Source organism: Oncorhynchus mykiss, chromosome 5 (assembly GCF_057628025.1).
Source record: "Oncorhynchus mykiss isolate SJ-2025 chromosome 5, ASM5762802v1, whole genome shotgun sequence".
NCBI classification, from domain to species: domain Eukaryota; kingdom Metazoa; phylum Chordata; class Actinopteri; order Salmoniformes; family Salmonidae; genus Oncorhynchus; species Oncorhynchus mykiss.
The window spans coordinates 55766080-55788891 of record NC_143026.1 but is presented as its reverse complement, the minus strand read 5'-3'; the positions used below and the strand labels follow the sequence as shown (position 1 = coordinate 55788891).

At 43.4% G+C, this 22812-nt stretch overlaps 1 protein-coding gene across 4 annotated transcripts in view; it reads right to left on the bottom strand.

The window, feature by feature from the left end:
* obscna (obscurin, cytoskeletal calmodulin and titin-interacting RhoGEF a) overlaps positions 1 to 22812 on the bottom strand; it is an 85254-nt gene that overhangs the window by 25653 nt on the left and 36789 nt on the right. For all 4 annotated transcript variants that reach the window (XM_090235200.1, XM_090235202.1, XM_090235203.1 and 1 more), the window contains exons 38-43: positions 21673 to 21936; positions 11653 to 11919; positions 11228 to 11491; positions 8124 to 11069; positions 6945 to 7020; positions 6756 to 6853 (exon numbers count right to left, since the gene is read on the bottom strand). In XM_090235200.1, coding sequence (XP_090091326.1) covers positions 6756 to 6853; positions 6945 to 7020; positions 8124 to 11069; positions 11228 to 11491; positions 11653 to 11919; positions 21673 to 21936 — 3915 coding nt within the window. The remainder of the gene's footprint in view (positions 1 to 6755; positions 6854 to 6944; positions 7021 to 8123; positions 11070 to 11227; positions 11492 to 11652; positions 11920 to 21672; positions 21937 to 22812) is intronic.

Below are 22812 nucleotides of genomic sequence, written 5' to 3'. Positions count from 1 at the left end.
TGTGCAAAGGTTAGCACCGTAATCTTTCCCTAGGTTATGAAATACTGTAGATAGCTTTCGACATACCAGAGATATTACTTTGTACTTTTGCCACTCTTACTTTGAATGAGCAGAGTGATTATAGAGTGGACTGGGTCAATTAGGTCCCTTTTTAGGGATTATTCAAAAAATCTAATCAAATACAACAGGTACCATGAAATGCTTACTTACCAACAATGCAGTTGAGAAAATAGAGTTAAGCAAATATTTACTGAATAAACTTTAGTAAAGAAAAGTTACACAATAAAATAACAATAACGAGGGGGTCAATGCAAATAGTCCGGGTTGCCATTTGGTTAATTGTTCAGCAGTTGTGTAGGGGTAGAAGCTGTTAAGGAGCCTTTTGGACCTAGGCTTGGCGCTCCGGTACCCCTTGCCGTGCTGTAGCAGAGAGAACAGTCTATGACTTGGGTGGCTAGAGTCTGACAATTTTTGGGGCTTTCCTCTGACACAGCCTAGTATAGAGGTATGGATGGCAGGAAGCTTGGCCCCAGTGATGTACTGAGCCGTACGCACTACCCTATGTACCGCCATACCAAGCGGTGATGTAACTGGTCAGGATGCTCTCGATGGTGCAGCTATATAACTTTTTTAGGATCTGGGGACCCATGCCAAATCATTTCAGTCTGCTGAGGAGGAATACGATAGTTTGTTGGTGATGTGGACACCAAAAAACTTGAAACTCTCGACCCACTCCATTACAGCCCCGTTGATGAGAATGGGGGCCTGTTTGGCCCTCCTTTTCCTGTAGTCCACTATCAGCTCCTTTGTCTTGCTCATATTGAGAGATGTTGTTGTCCTGGCAACACACTGCCAGGTCTCTGACCTCCTCCCTATAGGCTGTCTCATCGTTGTTGGTGATCAGGTCCAACACCGTTGCGTCATCAGCAAATTTAATGATGGTGTTGGAATTGTGGGTGAACAGGGAGTACAGGAGGGGACTAAGCACGCACTCCTTGGTGGCCCCCGTGTTGAGGATCAGCGCGGCAGATGTGTTGTGCCTAACCTTACCACCTGGGGGCGGCCCATCAGGAAGTCAAGGATCCAGTTGCAGGAGGTGTTTAGTCCCAGGGTTCTTAGGTTAGTGATGAGCTTTGTGGGCGCTGTTGAACGCTGAGCTGTAGTCAATGAACAGCGTTCTCATATGGGTATTCCTTTTGTCCAGGTGGGTCTAGGGTTTCCGGGATGATGGCGTTTCTGAATAAACGTTCTACTTGTTTTCTTGCATTATGGTGTATAATTTGCCAAATCAATACAAATCCGCATCTGTCATCTGAGTTTTGCGGAGCTGTTATAAGAAAGTATGACGATCAAAAATGTGTAAAATGGTTTGGTCCATCGCCCATGAACCTGTTACATTGTCAATTTCACTTTCTCTTGTCTTCAGCTCTATTAGAGAAGGTATCTCTGTGTTGTTTTAGCATTCTATGCTAGCTGCGCAGCCTAACATTTGAGTCTTTTTGCCAAGATGTTTGCTTTGGTGAAACAAATTGTATTCTCACTGGTCAGGCACTGAAAGTGATACTGCTTTACTATCCAATAGGCACCGATGCAGTCGATGCTCCACAGACTATCAGTAAGATATCAACTATCTACTAACCCTAACCCTAACATTAACCCTTATCCTAACCCTAAACTTAACTCTTACCTTAAGGCTAAGGGATAAGGGTTAGCCCAAATCTTAACCGTTACCCTAACCCTAGCCTTACCCTAACCCTTACTCTAAACCTAACCGTAAACTTAGCAAGCAGTTGCATATCAACAGATAGTTAAACATATATATTTAACTCTTATTTTACCAGGTGAGTTGATAAAATAAGGGTTAAATTACATTTAAAAAAATTGGTTAAAAATAGTTTGTTGATAGTATGACCATCTGTAGAGGTAGGTAACCTAGCGGTTAGTGTTGGACCAGTAACTGAAAGGTTGCTGGTTCGAATCCCCGAACTGACAAGGTGAAAAAAAATCTGTTGATGTGCCCTTTAGCAAGGCACTTAATCATAATTTCTCCTCTAAGTCGCTGTGGATAACAGCGTCTGCTAAATTACTAAACTTTTTTTTTAAATGACTATCAGAACTATCCAAATAACATGTGACGTTTTTTGTTATCTAAGGTTTTTTTCTCAATGATTCTGGTGCTTTTTATGCTCAATCTCAACATTTGCTACAACTGCCTCAACCTTCTTTCCATACATTCAAAGCCATTTAAAAGCCTTGATGCTAGCAACCATCTGACTCCAGTCACTGTTAGTGGAAAGGGTCAGCATAGGCATAGCTGCTTTGCCTAGCTTGAAATAGCTTCATTCAAGCCGTTTCCATATTTTGAGCATGTACATTGCCTAATCATGTTGTGTGGCTATTGCTGGGGTAAGCTGTGCACAAGCAATCACCATGACACCCTCTACTTCACATTTTTACTGAGATTTTGACGTATCTTGGACATTTACTTTTGCTTTGTAGATGTAAGGAATGGGAATGTCTTTGGCTTACCTGAAAAGGTAAGACATAGCTAATATCTTGCTAGATATAAAATGATACAGTGCATTTGGAAAGTGTTCAGACCCCTTCACTTTTTCCACATTTTGTTACGTTACAGCCTTATTCTAAAAATTATTAAATATTTTTTTCCCTCAATCTACACACAATACCCCACAAGGACAAAGCGAAAACAGGTTTTTAGAAAATGTTGCTAATTTATTTCAAATAAAAAACAGAAATACCTTATTTACATACGTATTCAGACCCTTTGCTATGAGACTTGAAATTGAGCTCAGATGCATCCAGGTTCCATTGATCATCCTTGAGATGTTTCTACAACTGGATTGGTCCAGCTATGGTAAATTCAATTGATTGGACATGATTTGTAAAGGCACACACCTATCTACAGTTGAAGTCGGAAGTTTACATACACTTAGGTTGGAGTTAAAAAAACTCATTTTTCAACCACTCCACAAATGTCTTGTTAACAAACTATAGTTTTGGCAAGTTGGTTAGGACATCAACGTTGTGCATTGACACAATTCATTTTTCCAACAATTGTTTACAGAGTATTTCACTATCACAATTCCAGAGGGTCAGAAGTTTCCATAAACTAAAATGACTGTGCATTTAAACAGCTTGGGAAATTCCAGAAAATGATGTCATGGCTTTAGAAGCTTCTGATAGGCTAATTGACATAATTTGAGTCAATTGGAGGTGTACCTGTGGATGTATTTCAAGGCCTACCATCAAACTCAGTGCCTCTTTGCTTGACATCATGGGAAAATCTGCATAGACCTCAGAAGAAAAACATTGTAGACCTCCACAAGTCTGGTTCATCCTTGGGAGCAATTTCCAAACGCCTGAAGGTACCACGTTCATCTGTACAAACAATAGTACGCAAGTATAAACACCACAGGACCACGCAGCCATCATACGACTCAGGAAGGAGACGCATTCTGTCTCCTAGAAATGAACTTACTTTGGTGCGAAAAGTGCAAATCAATTCCAGAACAACAGCAAAGGACCTTGTGAAGATGCTGGAGGAAACAAGAACAAAAGTATCTATATCCACAGTAAAACAAGTCCTATATCAACATAACCTGAAAGGCCGCTCAGCAAGGAAGAAGTCACTGCTCCAAAACTGCCATAACAAAAGCCAGACTATGGTTCGCAACTGCACATGGGGACAAAGATCGTACTTTTTGTAGAAATGTCCTCTGGTCTCTTGAAACAAAAATAGAACTGTTTGGCCATAATGAACATCATTATGTTTGGAGGAGAAAGGGGGAGGCTTGCAAGCTGAAGAACACCATCCCAACCGTGAAGCACGGGGGTGGCAGCATCATGTTGTGGGGGTGTTTTGTTGCAGGAGGGACTGGTGCACTTCACAAAATAGATGGCACCATGAGGGAGGAATATTATGTGGATATATTGAAGCAACCTCTCAAGACATCCGTTAAAGCTTGGTCGCAAATGGGTCTTCCAAATGAACAATGACTCCAAGCATACTTCCAAAGTTGTGGCAAAATGGCTTAAGGACAACAAAGTCAAGGTATAGGAGTGACCGACACAAAGCCTTGACCTCAATCCTATAGAAAATTTTAGGCAGAACTGACAAAGTGTGGGCGAGCAAGGAGGCCTACAAACCTGACTCAGTTACACCAGCTCTGTCAGGAGGAATGGGCCAAAATTCACCCAACTTATTGTGGGAAGCTTGTGGAAGGCTACCCAAAAGGTTTGACCCAAGTTAAACAATTTAAAGGCAATGCTACCAAATACTAATTGAGTGTATGTACACTTCTAACACACTGGGAATGTGATGAAAGAAATAAAAGCTTAAATAAATCAGTCTCTCCTATTATTCTGCCACTTCACATTCTTAAAATAAAATGGTGATCCTAACTGACCTAAGACAGGGACTTTTTTTATTTGGATTAAATGTCAGGAATTGTGAAAAACTGAGTTTAAATGTATTTGGCTGAGGTGTATGTAAACTTCCAACTTCAACTGTAAGGTTCCACAGTTGACAGTGCATGTCAGAGCAAAAACCAAGCCATGAGGTCAAAGGAATTATAGCTCAGAGACAGGATTGTGTCGAGGCACAGATCTGGAGAAGGGTACCAAAACATTTCTGCAGCATTAAAGATCCCCAAGAACACAGTGGCCTCCATCATTCTTAAATGGAAGAAGTTTGGAACCACCAGGACTCTTCCTAGAGCTGGCCGCCCGGCCAAACGGAGCAATTGGGGGAGAAGGGCCTTTGTCAGATAGGTAACCAAGAACCTGATGGTCACTCTGACAAAGCTCCAGTTCCTCTGTGGAGATGGGAGAACCTTCCAGAAGGACAACCATCTCTGCAGCACTCCACCAATCAGGCATTTATAGTAGAGTGGCCAGATGGAAGCCACTCCTCAGTAAAAAGGCACATGACAGCCCTCTTGGAGTTCGCCAAAAGTCACCTAAATGACTCTCAGACCATGAGAAACAAGATTCTCTGGTTTGATGAAACCAAGATTGAACTCTTTGGCCTGTATGCCAAGCGCCACATCTGGAGGAAACTTGATACCATCCCTACGGTGAAGCATGGTGGTGGCAGCATTATGCTGTGAGGATGTTTTTTCAGCAGGAGGGACTAGGAGACTATACAGGATTGAGGGAATGAGATATCCGTGATGAAAACGTGCTTCAGACCTCAGACTGGGCGAAGGTTCACCTTCCAACAGGACAACGACCCTAAGCACACAGCCAAGACAACAGTCTCTGAATGTCCTTGCGTGGCCCAGCCAGAACCCGGACTTGAAGCCGATCAAACATCTTTGGAGAGACCTGAAAACAGCTGTGTTGTGATGTTCCCTATCCAACCTGACAGAGCTTGAGAGGATCTGCAGAGAAGAATAGGAGAAACTCCCCAAATACAGGTGTGCCAAGCCTGTAGCCTCATACCCAAGAAGACTCTAGGCTGTAATTGCTGCCAAAGGTGCTTCAACAAAGTAGTTAGTAAAGGGTCTGAATATTTATGTAAATGTGATATTTCAGTTGTTTGTTTCCATTTAGCAAAAATGTCTCAAAACCTTTTTTTTTCATTTTGGGGTATTGTGTGTAGATTGAAAAGAAAAACAAACTATTTGTAATCCATTTTAGAATAAGGATGTCATGTAACAAAATGTGGAAAAAGTGAAGGGGTCTGAATACATTGTGAATAAACTGTATGTCGCATTTGCTATTTCGCTGTAAATATTTTTGCGAGTGTTAAAACTACAATGGAGTCCGCACCTTTGGGGGGGGGGGGGGGGTACTGTCACGTTCTGACCTTTATTTCCGTTGTTTTGTATTTATTTAGTATGGTCAGGGCGTGAGTTGGGTGGGCAGTCTGTTTGTTTTTCTATGTTTTGGGGCATTTCTATGTTTTCGGCCTAGTATGGTTCTCAATCAGAGGCAGGTGTCATTAGTTGTCTCTGATTGAGAATCATACTTAGGTAGCCTGGGTTGCACTGTTTGTTTGTGGGTGATTGTCTATGTTGATGGCTTGTTTCAGCACAGTCCATAGGATTAGCTTCACGGTTGTTATTTTGTTGACTGGTTTTGTATAGTGTTCAGTGTTCACTACTTTCTTTATTAAAGATTGACCATGGACACTTACCACGCCGCGTATTGGTCCTCAGATCCATCTCGACTCTCCTCTTCAGATGAAGAGGAGGACGGCCGTGACACTATCAGAGGCTATTGCTTGTGTTTCTTGGCTACATTGGTATTTACATTTTATGAAAATTGCTTGTCAATTTTGGTTAGTAGCCTATGTAACTCTGGTTATTGGAGCTATCTATTGTATGGTGAATTTGGGCTCCACCAATGTTTATTTGTGAGTACTGTAGGTGTTTATCCAGCCACCGACCTCACTGCACGTCACTGGTATGCAAATTCTGGTGCCACATGCAATGCATGTGCACGTGCACAAATACTTGTATAGGTCTAAGCATGACTGTGTCTTCTCCTATTGGAGAAGGTGCAGATGCAGTTAAGAGGCATTGAACTAATGCCTGTTATTTTCGATTTATATAACTCTGTCTCAACTCTACACAACACAATGCAGAGTGCAACCCATTATATGTGCATGATATTACATGACAGCCATTAGTGTTAAAGTGAATGTATTCAGTACAACATGTGAAATACCATCACCACAAAAGGTAACAACTCACTATTTAGATCTAACAACATAACAGAATATGGCTGACCTTTGGCCTTAAAACGCCTGGGTGGTTGAGACGTCACTTTCTGTTCTTCATCCTCCTTATTGGATAACTGGTCCTGTGACTTAATGGCTTCCTTTTCCCTGTGGGAATATATTTTCTTATTAACAAACAATAATGCCATAGAACAGGAGGATATAGTTACATGTTAAATTATGATTTTGAATGGCTTACCTGGGGTGATCTTTGGGGATTATGTCAGCAGGCTCTATGAAATCTGGAGCTGTATCGTAGTCAGAGGGACTAGACACTGGGGAAACAGAGAAAAATAAATGATAATTGTCAGTTAAAGGGGCAATCTGCAAATCAACAATAACAAAGCGGCCACCCCGCTACTGCTTTGGTGAACATCTGAGGGATGGGACTGGAGAAATGTAAGTACAATCAAATTTATTGACAGAGCTATGGATGCAAGGAATGACCATCGATGAGATCAAAATGATAGTTTTAACCATGTTTTGAGGGTATACAGCAGAGGTGGCATGCCCATAGATGGCACAGGGGCACGTGCCCTGTCAGATTTGTTCTGTATTTTTTTTATATGAAATAAGATATATTTTTTTCTCTCTCTGTAATACCACTAGCCACTTAACAATTGTATGAAGTTGGTTTTAGCTAGCCCAGATAGGTTCCCAATCTCCCAACCTCATAAGTAGCTTGTCTAACCATTTTAGCTGGCATGCCTGCTGGCTAGATTGGTAGACTTAGAAAAGCAAGCAATAAGCTAAATGTACTGAATAAGACTCACATTTCTTTCAATATTTTTCCCAGATATTAGCAGAGATACCATATTTAGTTTCTTTAAAAAAATAAACACCAGTCAGGAGGACACAGACAGTTTAAAAGATATGCAGAAAAATGACAATATTTTTTACATAGAATTACACTTAATGATTTTGGCTCTAGATTGCAGGAAAAAGCTGTTTCTGAATTCTCCAACTTACAGACCGGAGACATAGCCCCTCTACGGACCGCCCCCCAGTCATCCTCACGTACTTTGTGCCCCCTCAGACTTATGGGGTGCATGATGCTCCTGTATACAGTGTTTTCTTTTCAATTGCATTGTTTACAAAATGGAGTAAAAAAAGCTTATATTTTGGGATCTGATGGGCTACGACAGTTGAATGAAGCTCGTGAGTCATTTACACATTACATTCTTCAAGAATCAATGGGAATATATAATTAATTTAGTCCAAAAAGGGGATGTACAAATGGCCCCTTTAATAAGACAAACATGAATTTCAGTCTATCAAAAAACAGCTACAACTCACTCCTAGCAAATGCAGACACAATTACTGCATATGACCCAGGTCACGTATTAAGGACATCTATAAGGTTTCTAACTTGACTTACTAGAGCTGGCGGCAATAAGGGAGGCCCTCCTCCTCTCCTGCAAGGTCATGCGGGGATCCTCCTTGGTTAGATTGTAGGTCTGCCACAGGGAGATCCCCTCGCACTCCACAGAATCCACAGTCTCCTTCCCAGGGGTGGAGGTCTGGACTGGCTGGAGAGGGCCAATGGAGGCCAGGACTGGATGCACAGAAGGGGTGGAGGGCTGGGATGGGGCTGCGGGCCTCTGGGTAGAAGATGGAGGCATTTGAGGTTCACCCACAGTAATGTTACCATTGTATGAGGACACACCAAACGTGTTAACCACCTCACAGGTATAGACCCCAGTGTCTATGGCAGACATGTTGATGATCACCAGTGTGCAGACGCCATCCTCTGAGGTGTTCATGCGGTGGCGTTGGTCTCCTATGACCTCCTGGCTGTTCTTCAGCCAGCGTACTGCGTTGAGCTTCCCTTCCACCTTACACTCCAGCTGGATGGTACCATTGGTCTCAGCACTCTGGTTCTTAAACACCTGCTTGAAGATGGGCCGCATGTCTTTGCGGGTCTTGTATCCCTTGAAAGCTGCCTGGATCTTGATGGCAGCTTCCAACATCTCATGTTCATCCTCGACACTGTCAAGTGCAATCTCGTCAACTTGCCGAGTCATCTGTAGCCCCTTGGGAACTCCAGCAACAGCGACTACAGGCTTGCTGGTCTTCTGGTTGACTGTTACCTGGGTGTGGGCCTCTGTGAAGGACTCATCCACTGAGATATGGAGTTGGTTATCATCCTCCACCATCTTAGGTTTTTCAGTCTCCTGCACTGTAGACCTTACTGGCTGTTGATCCCTCTGTTCTATCTCTGTCTCCTTCACCATAGACTTCACTGGCTGTTTCTCTTGATGGTCTATTTCTATATCCATCTTCTTTTTAGATCTAACTATCTGATCTACCCCAGCATCGGACACTATAGATGATCGTCTCGCTGGTGGCACTGGCTGTTTCACAACTTGGTCTATACCAGCATCCGAAACTACAGACGCTCGTCTCACTGGTGGAACTGGCTGTTTTCTTACCTCATCTACCCCAGTATCCGAAACTGAAACTACAGACGCTCGTCTGACTGGTGGAACTGGCTGTTTTCTTACCTCGTCTACCCCAGTATCGGAAACTGAAACTACAGACGCTCGTCTCGCTGGTGGAACTGGCTGTTTCTTCACCTTGTCTACCCCAGTATCTGAAACTGAAACTACAGACGCTCGTCTGACTGGTGGAACTGGCTGTTTCCTCACCTCGTCTACCCCAGGATCCGAAACTGAAACTACAGACGCTCGTATCGCTGCTGGAACTGGCTGTTTCATCACCTCTTCTACCCCAACATCTGACACTATAGATGCTCGTCTCACTGGTGGAACTGGTTGTTTCCTCACCACTTGCTCTATCCCAGCATCCGACACTACAGATGCTCGTCTCACTGGTGGAACTGGCTGTTTCCTCACCACTTGTTCTATCCCAGCATCTGACACTACAGATGCTCGTCTCACTGGTGGAACTGGCTGTTTCCTCACCACTTGTTCTATCCCAGCATCTGACACTACAGATGCTCGTCTCACTGGTGGAACTGGCTGTTTCCTCACCTCGTCTAACCCAGCATCTGACACTACAGATGCTCGTCTCACTGGTGGAACTGGCTGTTTTCTTACCTCATCTACCCCAGTATCTGAAACTGAAACTACAGATGCTCGTCTCGCTGGTGGAACTGGTTGTTTCCTCACCACTTGCTCTATCCCAGCATCTGACACTAAAGATGCTCGTCTCACTGGTGGAACTGGCTGTTTTCTTACCTCATCTACCCCAGTATCCGAAACTGAAACTACAGACGCTCGTCTCGCTGGTGGTACTGGTTGTTTCACCACTTGCTCTATCCCAGCATCTGACACTACAGATGCTTGTCTCACTGGTGGAACTGGCTGTTTCCTCACCTCATCTACCCCAACATCCGACACTATAGATGCTCGTCTCACTGGTGGAACTGGTTGTTTCACCACTTGGTCTATCCCAGCATCTGACACTACAGATGCTTGTCTCACTGGTGGAACTGGCTGTTTCCTCACCTCGTCTACCCCAGTATATGACATTATAGATGGTCGTCTCACTGGTGGAACTGGCTGTTTCACCACTTGGTCTATTCCAGTATCTGACATTATAGATGCTTGTCTCACTAGTGGAACTGGTTGTTTCACCACTTGGTCTATTCCAGTATCTGACATTATAGATGCTTGTCTCACTAGTGGAACTGGTTGTTTCACCACTTGGTCTATTCCAGTATCTGACATTATAGATGCTCGTCTCGCTGGGGGCACTGGCTGTTTCACCATGTGGTCTACTTCAATCTCTTTAACCATAGACTTCAATGGCTTTTTTTCCTCTGTGTCCCTCACCATAGCTCTTACTGTCTGTTTGACTTGCTGTTTCTCCTGCTGGTCTACTTTAGTCTCCTTACCTATAGACCTTACTGACTGTTTCTCATGTAGGTCTACCACTGTCCCTGCCTCAGGCTCCAGGTCTTTCTCTGACCCCACAATGGATGCCCAGATCATGCCCTGTTTCTTTGGCCCTGGTGGAGGTGTGGGAGAGGCAGCCTTCGTGGGAGCCTTTGTGGGAGGCATTGTCTTGGGAGGTTCAGTCTTGGCTGGGAGAGGCTTTACTGCCACAGAGGCTGTGGTCTTCACACCACCTGCCTGGCACGTGTAGCTGCCACTGTCCTCTGGCATCAGCTCCAGGATGTGTAGCTGAAAAACACAGTCGTCCTGCTTCAGCTGGTACTTCCTGTTGGGCCTGAGAGGCAGCCGGCCCTTCTTCCACTGGACTGGGACTCCAGGCTTAGACAGTTCACAGGACAGGCAGGCTGTGCCTCCTTCCTCAGCCTCCACAGCCTGCAGCTCTTCTTCAAAGTATGGAGGCAGCTCTGGAGAGACGGAACAATAGGGAATTAAAAATCGATGTTACATTTGACCAATATTAGGGTGAGTAATGCAAAGAGAGAATTCAGAATACTGTAACCCCCTGAGATAAACCTGAGTTCCTGGTTATGTTACTTCTCTCTAGATGATGGGAAATCCTTACCTGTGACAGTCAGATTGACGCTGCTCTGCATGTCTCCAGTGTCACAGGAGTATATCCCAGAGTCATCTGGGTCCACATTGTGGATGAGAAGCAGGTTGAGCTTGCCCTCCTTACGGTTCTCATACTTGTCTCCGTTCAGTAGGGGCATGTTGTTGCGTCTCCATGTGACAGGGGTAGTGAGGTCAGAGGTCGTACAGGATAAGGTGGCCGTCTCGCCTTCCATGATGACGGTGTCCCGAGGCTTCTTCTCAATGAGTACTTTAACTGGACACAGAGGAGAGTCAACTCTCAAAATGTGTACACATATATTAGCATTTATACTTTATACTTCTTGGAGTTTTGTTGCACTGAATATGACTGTAATGAGGTGTGATTCCTCTACATGCAGCAGGTGTGTGCTATTACACAACCAATCACACACATACCTTTCACGGACACAGAGGTGGTGGTCTCCACGCCATCTGCCTGGCAGGAGTAGCTGCCACTGTCCTCGGACTTCAGCTCCAGGATGTGTAGCTGAAACACACAGCCGTCCTGCTTCATCTGGTACTTCCTGTTGGGCCTGAGAGGCAGCCGGCCCTTCCTCCACTGGACTGGGACTCCAGGCTTAGACAGCTCACAGGACAGGATGGCCGTTTCCCCTTCCTCAGCCTCCACAGCCTGGAGCTCCTCCTCAAAGTATGGAGGCAGCTCTGGAGAGATAATACGGAATTCCCAATCTATGTTCCATTTGACCAATGTCAGGCTGAGTAATACAAAGACATTAATATAATTCCAAATATTTTATTGTAATGTTGTAATTATGTGGATACATTTATCTGTGAATGCTGAAAGCTTTCAAAGTGTTTAATAAGAAAAGGTTATTCGAAACACAGCTGATTCAAATAATCTAAGCTTGATGATGAGTTGGTTATTTGAATAGTGCTAAGGCAAACATGTACAAAGGAGGAGCACCAGGACCGAGTTTGGGAAACCCTGTCCTAATGTACGCCTTAAAGGAATCACAAATTATATCAGGGGTCAGCTTTTCCCTGTCCTCTCTGTCTGTATTTGTAATGGTAAAGGTTTTAGTCTTTCGTTTACATATTTAACGCATTTCGGGTCTATAAGATGCGCGCTGTTCATTCTTCAAATTCATTCTCAAAATGTCGCTAAGTGCATTTTCTATTGGTGTAATTAAGCATGATACCGGAGAATGATCCAGTATCACTATATCATGATTTTTCTTTATCCAGTAAATTGCTGTGTGCATTTTTAGAGAAAAAAAATGTAGTCAATTCTTGAATAGCATTTCTCTTGAGAAAAAAAAGGAATTGTCTTTTGTAGGTGGGAATAGTCATCTGCAGGTGTCGTGTAAAGTATTTGTAGAGAACATTTTTCAGCCTCTTTGGAGGCTCCCTTTTTTATTACTACATCAGTCAATCTCATCGAATGTATGATTTAGGTCACATGCTAAAATAATAGCTCCTGTCTGGATTTGATCTAATATAGTATGAATTACATCTAAAAGCACCAGATTTGCCACTGGTGGGATATACTATGTAATCAATGTGTATTTTTCACCATGTAAAGTACAATTAACTCAATTTTAGAAAATGGCCTTTTTGGTCCATGTGCTGGGATATAAGGGGAAATGGTATATTCTCATTTAACAGGATGCCTACACCTCTGCTGTTACTACAGTAGGTGGCAGCATAGGCCTCTCCAACCCAGCTCCTCTTTAGATGTTCAATTTCTCCTTTTTAAAAAAAAACGTAACTCTTGCAAGAAAACCATATCTGCATATCTGAAAATCTCTTTAAGTGTTTGCAAACCAGATGCTATTTTTCCCTGTGAATATTCCATGTGATAAATTGGATATGGTTGGTCTTTACTTGTATAGAATATGTCAAAATGACATATGAAGGCAGCGAGCATTCCATAGAAGGGGAGGATCACAGTATAAAACAGTTATTCTATACATTACATACAGTAACAGTCAAAGGTTTGGACACCCCTACTCATTCAAGGGTTTTTCTTCATTTGTACTATTTTCTACATTGTAGAATAATAGCAAAGACATCAAAACTATGAAATAACAGATATGGAATCATGTAGTAAGCAAAAAAGTGTTAAACAAATACAAACACACTACCTTTCAAAAGTTTGGGGTCACTTAGAAGTGTCCTTATTTTGAAAGAAAAGCACATTTTTTCCATTAAAATAACATCTAATTGATTAGAAATACAGTGTAGACATTGTTAATGATGTAAATGACTATAATAGCTGGAAACAGCTGATGTTTTAAATGGAATATCTACATAGGCGTACAGAGGCCCATTATCAGCAACCATCACTCCTGTGTTCCAATGTCACATTCTGTTAGCTAATCCAAGTTTATCATTTTAAAAGGCTAATTGATCATTATAAAACCCTTTTGCAATTAGAGTGTCTAGTTTGAGAAACAGACACCTCACAAGTCCTCAACTGGCAGCTTCATTACTTGCAAAACACCAGTCTCAACGTCAACAGTGAAGAGGTGACTCCGGGATGCTGGCCTTCTAGGCAGAGTTGCAAAGAAAAAGCCATATCTCAGATTGGCCAATAAAAATAAAAGATTAATATGGGCAAAATAACAGACACTGGATAGGGGAAATCTGCCTAGAAGGCCAGCATCCCAGAGTTGCCTCTTCACTGTTGACATTGAGACTGGTGTTTTGCGGGTACTATGTAATGAAGCTGCCAGTTGAGGACTTGTGAGGCATCTATTTCTCATACTAGACTCTAATGTACTTGTCCTCTTGCTCAGTTGTGCACCAGGGCCTCCCACTCCTCTTTCTATTCTGGTAAGAGCCCGTTTGCGCTGTTCTGTGAAGGGAGTAGTGCACAGTGGCAAACAGTTTCTTGGCACTTTCTCGCATCGAATATCCTTCATTTCTCAGAACAATAGACTGATGAGTTTCAGAAGAAAGTTCTTTGTTTCTGGCCATTTTGAGCCAGTAATGGAACCCACAAATGCTGATGCTCCAGATACTCAACTAGTCTAAAGAAGGCCAGTTTTATTACTTCTTTAATCAGAACAACCGTTTTCAGCTATGCTAACATAATTGCAAAAGGGTTTTCTAATGATCAATTAGCCTTTTAAAACGATAAACTTGGATTAGCTAACACTACGTGACATTGGAACACAGGAGTGATGGTTGCTGATAATGGGCCTCTCTACACCTATGTAGATGTTCCATAAAAAATCTGCCGTTTCCAGCTACAATAGTAATTTACAACATTAACAATGTCTAGACTGTATTTCTGTGTCACGCCCTGGCCATAGAGAGGCTTTTATTCTCTATTTTGGTTAGGCCAGGGTGTGACTAGGGTGGGCATTCTAGTTTCTTTATTTCTATGTTTTCTATTTCTTTGTGTTTGGCCATGTGTGGTCCTCAATCAGAGGCAGCTGTCTATCGTTGTCTCTGATTGAGAATCATACTTAGGTAGCCTTTTTCCCACCTGGGTTTGTGGGTAGTTGTTTTCTGTATAGTTTTAGTTACCTTACAGAACTGTTCGTTTCTCGCTTAGATTTTTTTGTTCTAGCGTTCAGATCTTAATACATATCATGAACACATACCACGCTGCGCTTTGGTCCACTCCTTCTTCATCAGACGAGCGTTACATTCTGATCAATTTGAAGTTATTTTAATGGACAATTTCTTTTTGCTTTTCTTTAAAAAACAAGGACATTTCTAAGTGACCCAAACTTTTGAACGATAGTGTATATTTTAGATTCTTCAAAGTAGCCACCCTTTGACATGATGAATGCTTTGCACACTCTTGGCATTCTCTCAACCAGCTTCATGAGGTAGTCACCTGGAATGCTTTTCAATTAATAGGTGTGCCTTGTTAAAAGTTACTTTGTGGAATTTCATTCCATCTAAATGCGTTTGAGCCAATCAGTTGTGCCAATCAGTTGAGCCAATCAGTAGGGGTGATATACAGAATACAGCCCTATTTGATAAAAGACCAAGTCTATATTATGACAATAACAGCTCAAATAATCAAATAGAAATGACAATCCATCATTACTTTAAGACATGAAGGTCAGTCAATCCGGAAAATGTAAATTACGTTGTTAGTTACTTCAAGTGCAGTCGCAAAAACCATCAAGTGCTATGATGAAACTGGCTCTCATGAGGACTGCCACAGGAAATGGAAGACCCAGTATAACTCTGACTTGTGTGATTTGTTTGTCTCTCCTCGCTTGATAATAAAGGAATTAACCACGACATTTGGAGACGGGGATGTGAATCTTCACTTGTTGATCGCTCCTGACGACCTGGGTAAATCGTGCACAAGGGATCCCTCAAACTTGCAATCTCAGGGAGACCACACTTCGGGAACGGAGCAAATGGACCCGCCTAAGATCTGAGAGGAAGCGAGCCGAGTGGATACCACATCCCGCAAATAGTTTTTTTTGTTTAAATAGGTAAGCGAACCACACAAAGTCAAGTTTTTAAGAAAAGCCTCTGTTACGTAGGCTCTAAGTGTGGTCCTGTGTGAGGGGACACCGTAGAGACGTAAACATCGCCGAGTCAGTGGAGGATGATCGCAGCATTAGTAGACTCAAAGACACATATCATTGGTCATTTGCTGGGCTACAATATCCGGACCCCTTCTACTGCCGGTACGGGGCACGGAACCCCACCGGTCCTCTACGACTCGAATACCGACATAACCTGGCCAAGGATTCCAACAGGCCCCTCAGTCGCGACGCCCGCTGAAGGCCCATTCTGCTAACCTGCTAGCTACTTAGAGCTACTTGGAACCCTACTAACTCCACGACTGGCCTGTCGACGTCACCGCATGACGAGGCAAAAACAGACTTACCCCATTGCGACGTCCCCCAAAGGCTAACTTGCTAGCCCCGGTCTACTAACTGCAAGCTTGCCTGCACCGGTCTGCTAACTGCTAGCCCCTGGTAACTGCTTGCTTGCTAACCCGGTCTGCTAACTGCTAGCTTGTTTAGCCACGGCCTATTAACTGTTGGCGTGTTAGCATCGGCCTGCTAACTGTCCGAATCGCCGTGGACCCATATGTTCACTTGGCTACACATGCCTCTCTCTAATATCAATATGCCTCGTCCGTTACTGTCCTGGTTAGTGATTACTGTCTTATTTCACTGTAGAGCCTCTAGCCCTGCTCAACATGCCTTAACCAACCATGTTATCCCACCTCCTACATATGCGATGACATCACCTAGTTTAAACATCTCTAGAGACTAAATCTCTTTTACTCAATGCCTGGGTTTACCTCCAATGTACTCACATCCTACCTTACCTTTGTCTGTACACTATGCCTTGAATCTATGCTATCATGCCCAGAAATCTGCTCCTTTTACTCTCTGTTCTGAATGTGCTAGAGGGCCAGTTTGAATAGCTTTTAGCTGTACCCTTATCCTACTTCTCCTTGGTTCCTCTGGTGATGTAGAGGTTACTCCAGGCCCTGCAGAGCCTAGCTCCACTCCCACTCCCCAGGTGCTCTCATTTGTTGACTTCTGTAACCGTAAAAGCCTTGGTTACGTGCATGTTTAACATTAGAAGCCTGCTCCTTAAGTTTGTTTTACTCACTGCTTTTGCACACTCTGATAACCCTGATCTCTTAGCCGTGTCTGAATCCTGGTTTAGGAAAACCACCAAAACCTTAATCTCCATTGCTAACTATAACATTTTCCGCCAAGATAGAACTGCCAAAGGGGGCGGTGTTGCAATCTACTGCAAAGATAGCCTGCAGACTTCTGTATTACAATCCAAGTCTGTACCCAAACAATTCGAGCTTCTACTTCAAAAAATTCACCTTTCCAGAAACAAGTCTCTCACTGTTGCCGCTTGCTATAGACCTCCCTCTGCCCCCAGCTGTGCCCTCGATACCATATGTGAATTGATTGCTCCCCATCTATCTTCTGAGCTCATGCTACTTGGTTACCTAAACTGGGACATGCTTAACACCCATCCTACAATCCAAGCTTGATGCCCTCAATCTCACACAAATTATCAATGAACCTACCAGGTACAACTCAAAATCCGTAAACACGGGCACCCTCATAGATGTCATCCTAACTAACTCGCCCTCCAAATACACCTCTGCTGTTTTCAATCAAGATCTCAGCGATCACTGCCTCATTGCCTGCATCCGTAATGGGTCTGCGACCTAACGATCACCCCTCATCACTGTCAAACGCTCCCTAAAACACTTCTGCGAGCAGGCCATTCTAATTGACCTGGCCGGGGTATCCTGGAATGACATTGACCTCATCCCGTCAGTAGATGATCCCTGGCTATTCTTTAAAAGTGCCTTCCTCACCATCTTAAATAAGCATGCCCCATTCAAAAAAATTAGAACTAGGAATAGAAATAGTCCTTGGTTCACTCCAGACCTGTCTGCCCTTGACCAGCACAAAATCATCCTGTGGCGTTCTGCATTAGAATCGAATAGCCCCTGTGATATGCAACTTCTCAGGGAAGTTAGGAACAAATATACACAGGCAGTTAGGAAAGCTAAGGCTAGCTTTTTCAAACAGAAATGTGCATCCTGTAGTACTAACTCAAAAAAGTTCTGGGACACTGTAAAGTCCATGGAGAATAAGGGCTCCTCCTCCCAGCTGCCCACTGCTCTGAGGCTAGGAAACACTGTCACCATCAATAAATCCACTATAATTGAGAATTTCAATAAGCATTTCTCTTTGACTGGACATGCTTTCCACCTGGCTACCCCTAACCCGGTCAACTGCCCGGCAACCTCCACAGCAACCCGCCAAAGCCCCCACCATTTCTCCTTTACCCAAATCCACATAGCTGATGTTCTGAAAGAGCTGCAAAATCTGGACCCCTACAAATCAGCCGGGCTAGACAATCTGGACCCCCTCTTTCTATAACGACCTGCCGAAATTGTTGCAACCCCTAGCCTGTTCAACGTCTCTTTCGTATCGTCTGAGATTCCCAAAGATTGGAAAGCTGCCGCGGTCATCCCCCACTTCAAAGGGGATGACACTCTAGACTCAAACTGCTACAGACCTATATCTTTCCTACCCTGTCTTTCTAAGGTCTTCGAAAGCCAAGTTAACAAACAGATTACCGACCATTTCGAATCCCACGGTACCTTCTCCACTATGCAATCTGGTTTCAGAGCTGGTCATGGGTGCACCTCAGCCACGCTGAAGGTCCTAAATGACATCATAACCCCCATCGATAAGAGACATTACTGTGCAACCATATTCACCGACCTGGCCAAGGCTTTCGACTCTGTCAATCACCACATTCTTATTGGCAGACTCGACAGCCTTGGTTTCTCAAATGATTGCCTCGCCTGGTTTACCAACTACTTCTCTGATAGAGTTCAGTGTGTCAAATCATAGTCAAAAATAATGCATGCTATTCAACAGATCCCTGCCCGCACCTGCTAACCCATCCAGCATCACTACTCTGGATCGCTCTGACTTAGAATACGTGGACAACTACAAACTGGATGCAGTCTATCACAGTGCCATCCGTTTTGTCACCAAAGCCCCATACACTACCCACCATTGCGACCTGTACGCTCTCGTTGGTTGGCCCTCGCTTCATACTCGTCGCCAAACCCACTGGCTACAGGTTATCTACAAGTCTCTGCTAGGTAAAGCCCCGCCTTATCTCAGCTCACTGGTCACCATAGCAGCATCCACTCGTAGCACGCGCTCCAGCAGGTATATCTCACTGGTCACCCCCAAAGCCAATTCCTCCTTTGGTCGTCTTTCCTTCCAGTTCTCTGCTGACAATGACTGGAACGAACTGCAAAAATCTCTGAAGCTGGAGACTCATATCTCCCTCACTAGCTTTAAGCACCAGCTGTCAGAGCAGCTCACAGATCCCTGCACCTGTACATAGCCCATCTGTAAACAGCCCATCTATATACCTACCTCATCCCCATACAGTATTTATTTATTTATCTTGCTCCTTTGCACCCCAGTATCTCTACTTGCACATCCATCTTCTGCACATCTGCCATTCCAGTGTTTAAATTGCTATATTGTAATTACTTCGCCACCATGGCCTATTTATTGCCTTAACTCCCTTACCTTACCGCATTTACACTCAATGTACATATACTTTTTGTTTTCTTTTGTTCTGCTGTATTATTGACTATGTTTTGTTTATTCCATGTGTAACTCTGTGTTCTTGTATGTGTCGAATTGCAATGCTTTATCTTGGCTAGGTTGCAGTTGAAAAAAAGAACTTGTTCTCAACTAAAGAAAGGTGAAATAAATCAAAAATCCTGTGACTCTGCGATGAAGTTGACAATGTGATGGGGAGTGTCAGCCAATTTGAAAAAAATAGTTCAACAGAATGTGTTGTTATTCTCTTTGACATGTGTTTAGAGATTTGTATTAAGAATAATTGGGAAAAGTCCTAATTTGTCATGATTTCCTGAATCAGAAATTAACTGAACTAAGCTGTTGTTCTGATCTGTCCTCTCTCTCTCGGTTATCATGAAAGGTGCCGTCAGATGGTGTCTTGATGCATGGCAGCGATAATTCGGCCGAGAACAGTGTGAACCTCAAAACTCCCTCTAACCGGCTGAAGAAGAGCGACAAAGGCGTTCAATACGGCCCTGTCCTCACCATTTCTACCGAGAGACTGCAACTGGTGTACAGCATCCAATCGGCGCTATCAACTGTTTTTTCTCTCATGCCTTTCCCTTAGTAGTGTGATAGGAGTCCGCATGGAGAGAGATCTGTTCCAAACGTCTCTCATGTCGCTGGTACGCTGGTTGGCAAGTGGTCGAGATATAATGAATGGGTGGTAAAGGTGATGGCAGCTCAGGTGAGACATTGAAATTGGGACATTATCATGGGCCTTCAACTTTGAACTATGAAGCTATCTGAAGAAGAACCCTTGAAAAAACGGCAGAAGAAACCGTGCCTGAAGTCACCTGGTTGTGGGTTAACTGCCTGTTCAGGGGCAGAACGACAGATTTGTACCTTGTCAGCTCGGGGGTTTGAACTTGCAACCTTCTGGTTTCTAGTCCAACGCTCTAACCACTAGGCTACCCTGCCGCCCCAACCCAAACATTGTCATTCTAAATTTGGGTTGGATAATTAGTTGGGTTTTGATTACGATTTGGAAACGGAATGATTTTTAAAACTGACTGATTGATTTGAGTTTAGTACGTTAATAACCATATGAGTGAAGCAATTCATGTATTACAGATTGATTGATTGTTTTGATTGTTGTTGTGTATTAAAGATGTTGACACTATTCTCAGCATGTCCTGGTGAATGGAGAGGGTGAACTCTGATCCTGAGAATGAAAATTATCCTAATCTATGTGATCTATAGGAGTAGCCTTATAAATAGTGGAATCATGATGCTTGTCCTGGGTTATGTTCATTACGCACCAGCACAATAAACCGGGATTCAATTCTTTGATTTGTCCAATAAGATATGCTCATTTTAGTTTATGGGATGGAAATAGTTATTTCCACCATGCTGACCTAGGGAGTATGCTTAGCATCAACATGATGATTTGTTTCGTACTGATGAAAAATGTACTTCGATTTAAACTGCAGATAATTTGTTAACGATGTTTCAATGTTTACATCATTCCCAATGAAGGATCATTTTATGTTAAGGTTAAAGGCTCAATGAACCAACGTATGGTCATTTACAATGGTTGTATACAAGTGCAAGGAAGTTTTTTTCCTGTATGTTTGAGTCAAAAGTTGTTTGATGCCTTATTTGTTTTCTACATGTGAACTAATGTTTCTAAATCGTGTCATTTTCTTTAAAGTTGAGAGAATTCTCAAAATGGGGGAGCGAAATTACAATATTATGTTATAATACTTTTATTGCATCAAATGGTTGCAACAGAATAGTGGGTTCTTAGAAGTATATTGTGTCTGTGTGAACTGAGCGGTCCTGAGCGGTACCATGCGTTTGGTGATAAAGCATGAGTTGATGTTTGTGTGCCGGGAGGTACCAGGGTGGAGATCGCTCGGTTATGGATAATTATGAGGGGAAGCTTGTTTTGGGGGCCAGACCCTGATTTCCACACAATGAGAACAGTCTTTACAGCAGATACCTTCTGCTGTGAATGATTCATTTCTTTCATACAAATCCCAACCTTGTGACCCATTCCACACATCTGTTGTTTGTCATGTAGACTAAGGGGGTGTATCTTTGCTATAAAAGATCTTTGTATGCTTTGTCTCGGGGCTCTCGATGACTCATCTAAGGGTGGTTCGTCGACCAGCCATCGTTATTGTAGAGCACTCACATCATTCACTTGTGAGTGAATGCGTTCCTTATTAATAAGTGAATAAAGATTTAGTTTAAGTATAACTCTGACTTGTGTGATAAGTTTGTATCTCCTCATTTGATAATAAAGGAAATAACCACAAGATAAGTCCCTGGATATGTTAGTTCTCTGATAGGAAATCCTTACCTGTGACAGTCAGATTGGCGCTGCTCTGCATGTCTCCAGTATCACAGGAGTATAGCCCAGAGTCATCTGGGTCCACATTGTGGATGAGAAGCAGGTTGAGCTTGCCCTCCTTACGGTTCTCATACTTGTCTCCGTTCAGTAGGGGCATGTTGTTGCGTCTCCATGTGACAGGGGTAGTGAGGTCAGAGGTCGTACAGGATAAGGTGGCCGTCTCTCCTTCCATGATGACGGTGTCCTGGGGCTTCTTCTCAATGAGTACTTTAACTGGACACAGAGGAAAGTCAACTCTCAAAATGTGTACAGTGCATATATATTCGTGTTTATAGTTTATACTTCTTGGAGTTTTGTTGCACTGAATATGACCTGATGAGCTGTTGTACAGCTGCACCAACGAGAGCACTGGTTGCATCACTGCCTGTTACAGCAACTGCTCGGCCTCCGACCGCAATGCACTGCAGAGGGTGGTGCGAACGGCCCAGTACGTCACTGGGGCCAAGCTTCCTGCCATCCATACCAGGCAGTGTCAGAAGAAGGCCCTAAAAATTGTCAAAGACTCCAGCCACCCTAGTCATAAACTGTTCCCTCTGCTAACGCACGGCAAGTGGTACCGGAGCGCCAAGTCTAGGTCCAAGAGGCTTTTAAACAGCTTCTACCCCCAAGCCATAAGACTCCTGAACATCTAGTCAAATGGCTACCCAGACTATTTGCAGTGCCCCCCCAACCCTTCTCACTCCATCTTTACACCACTGCTACTCTGTTGTCATCTATGCATAGTCACTTTAATAACTCTACCTACATGTACATACTACCTCAAATATCCAGTGCCCCCCGCACATTGACTCTGTATTGGTACCCCCCTCTATATAGTCTCGCTATTGTTATTTCACTGCTGCTAATCAATTACTTGTCATATCCTGAGATTTTAGTGTATTCTGACCATCTGAATCATCATCTGGATCATTCAGATGGTCATTGGCAAACTTTAGACGGGCCTGGACATGTGCTGGCTTGAGCAGAGCGACCTTGCGTGCGCTGCAGGATTTTAATCCATGACGGCGTAGTGTGTTACTAATGGTTTTCTTTGAGACTGTGGTCCCAGCTCTCTTCAGGTGATTGACCAGGTCCTGCCGTGTAGTGCTG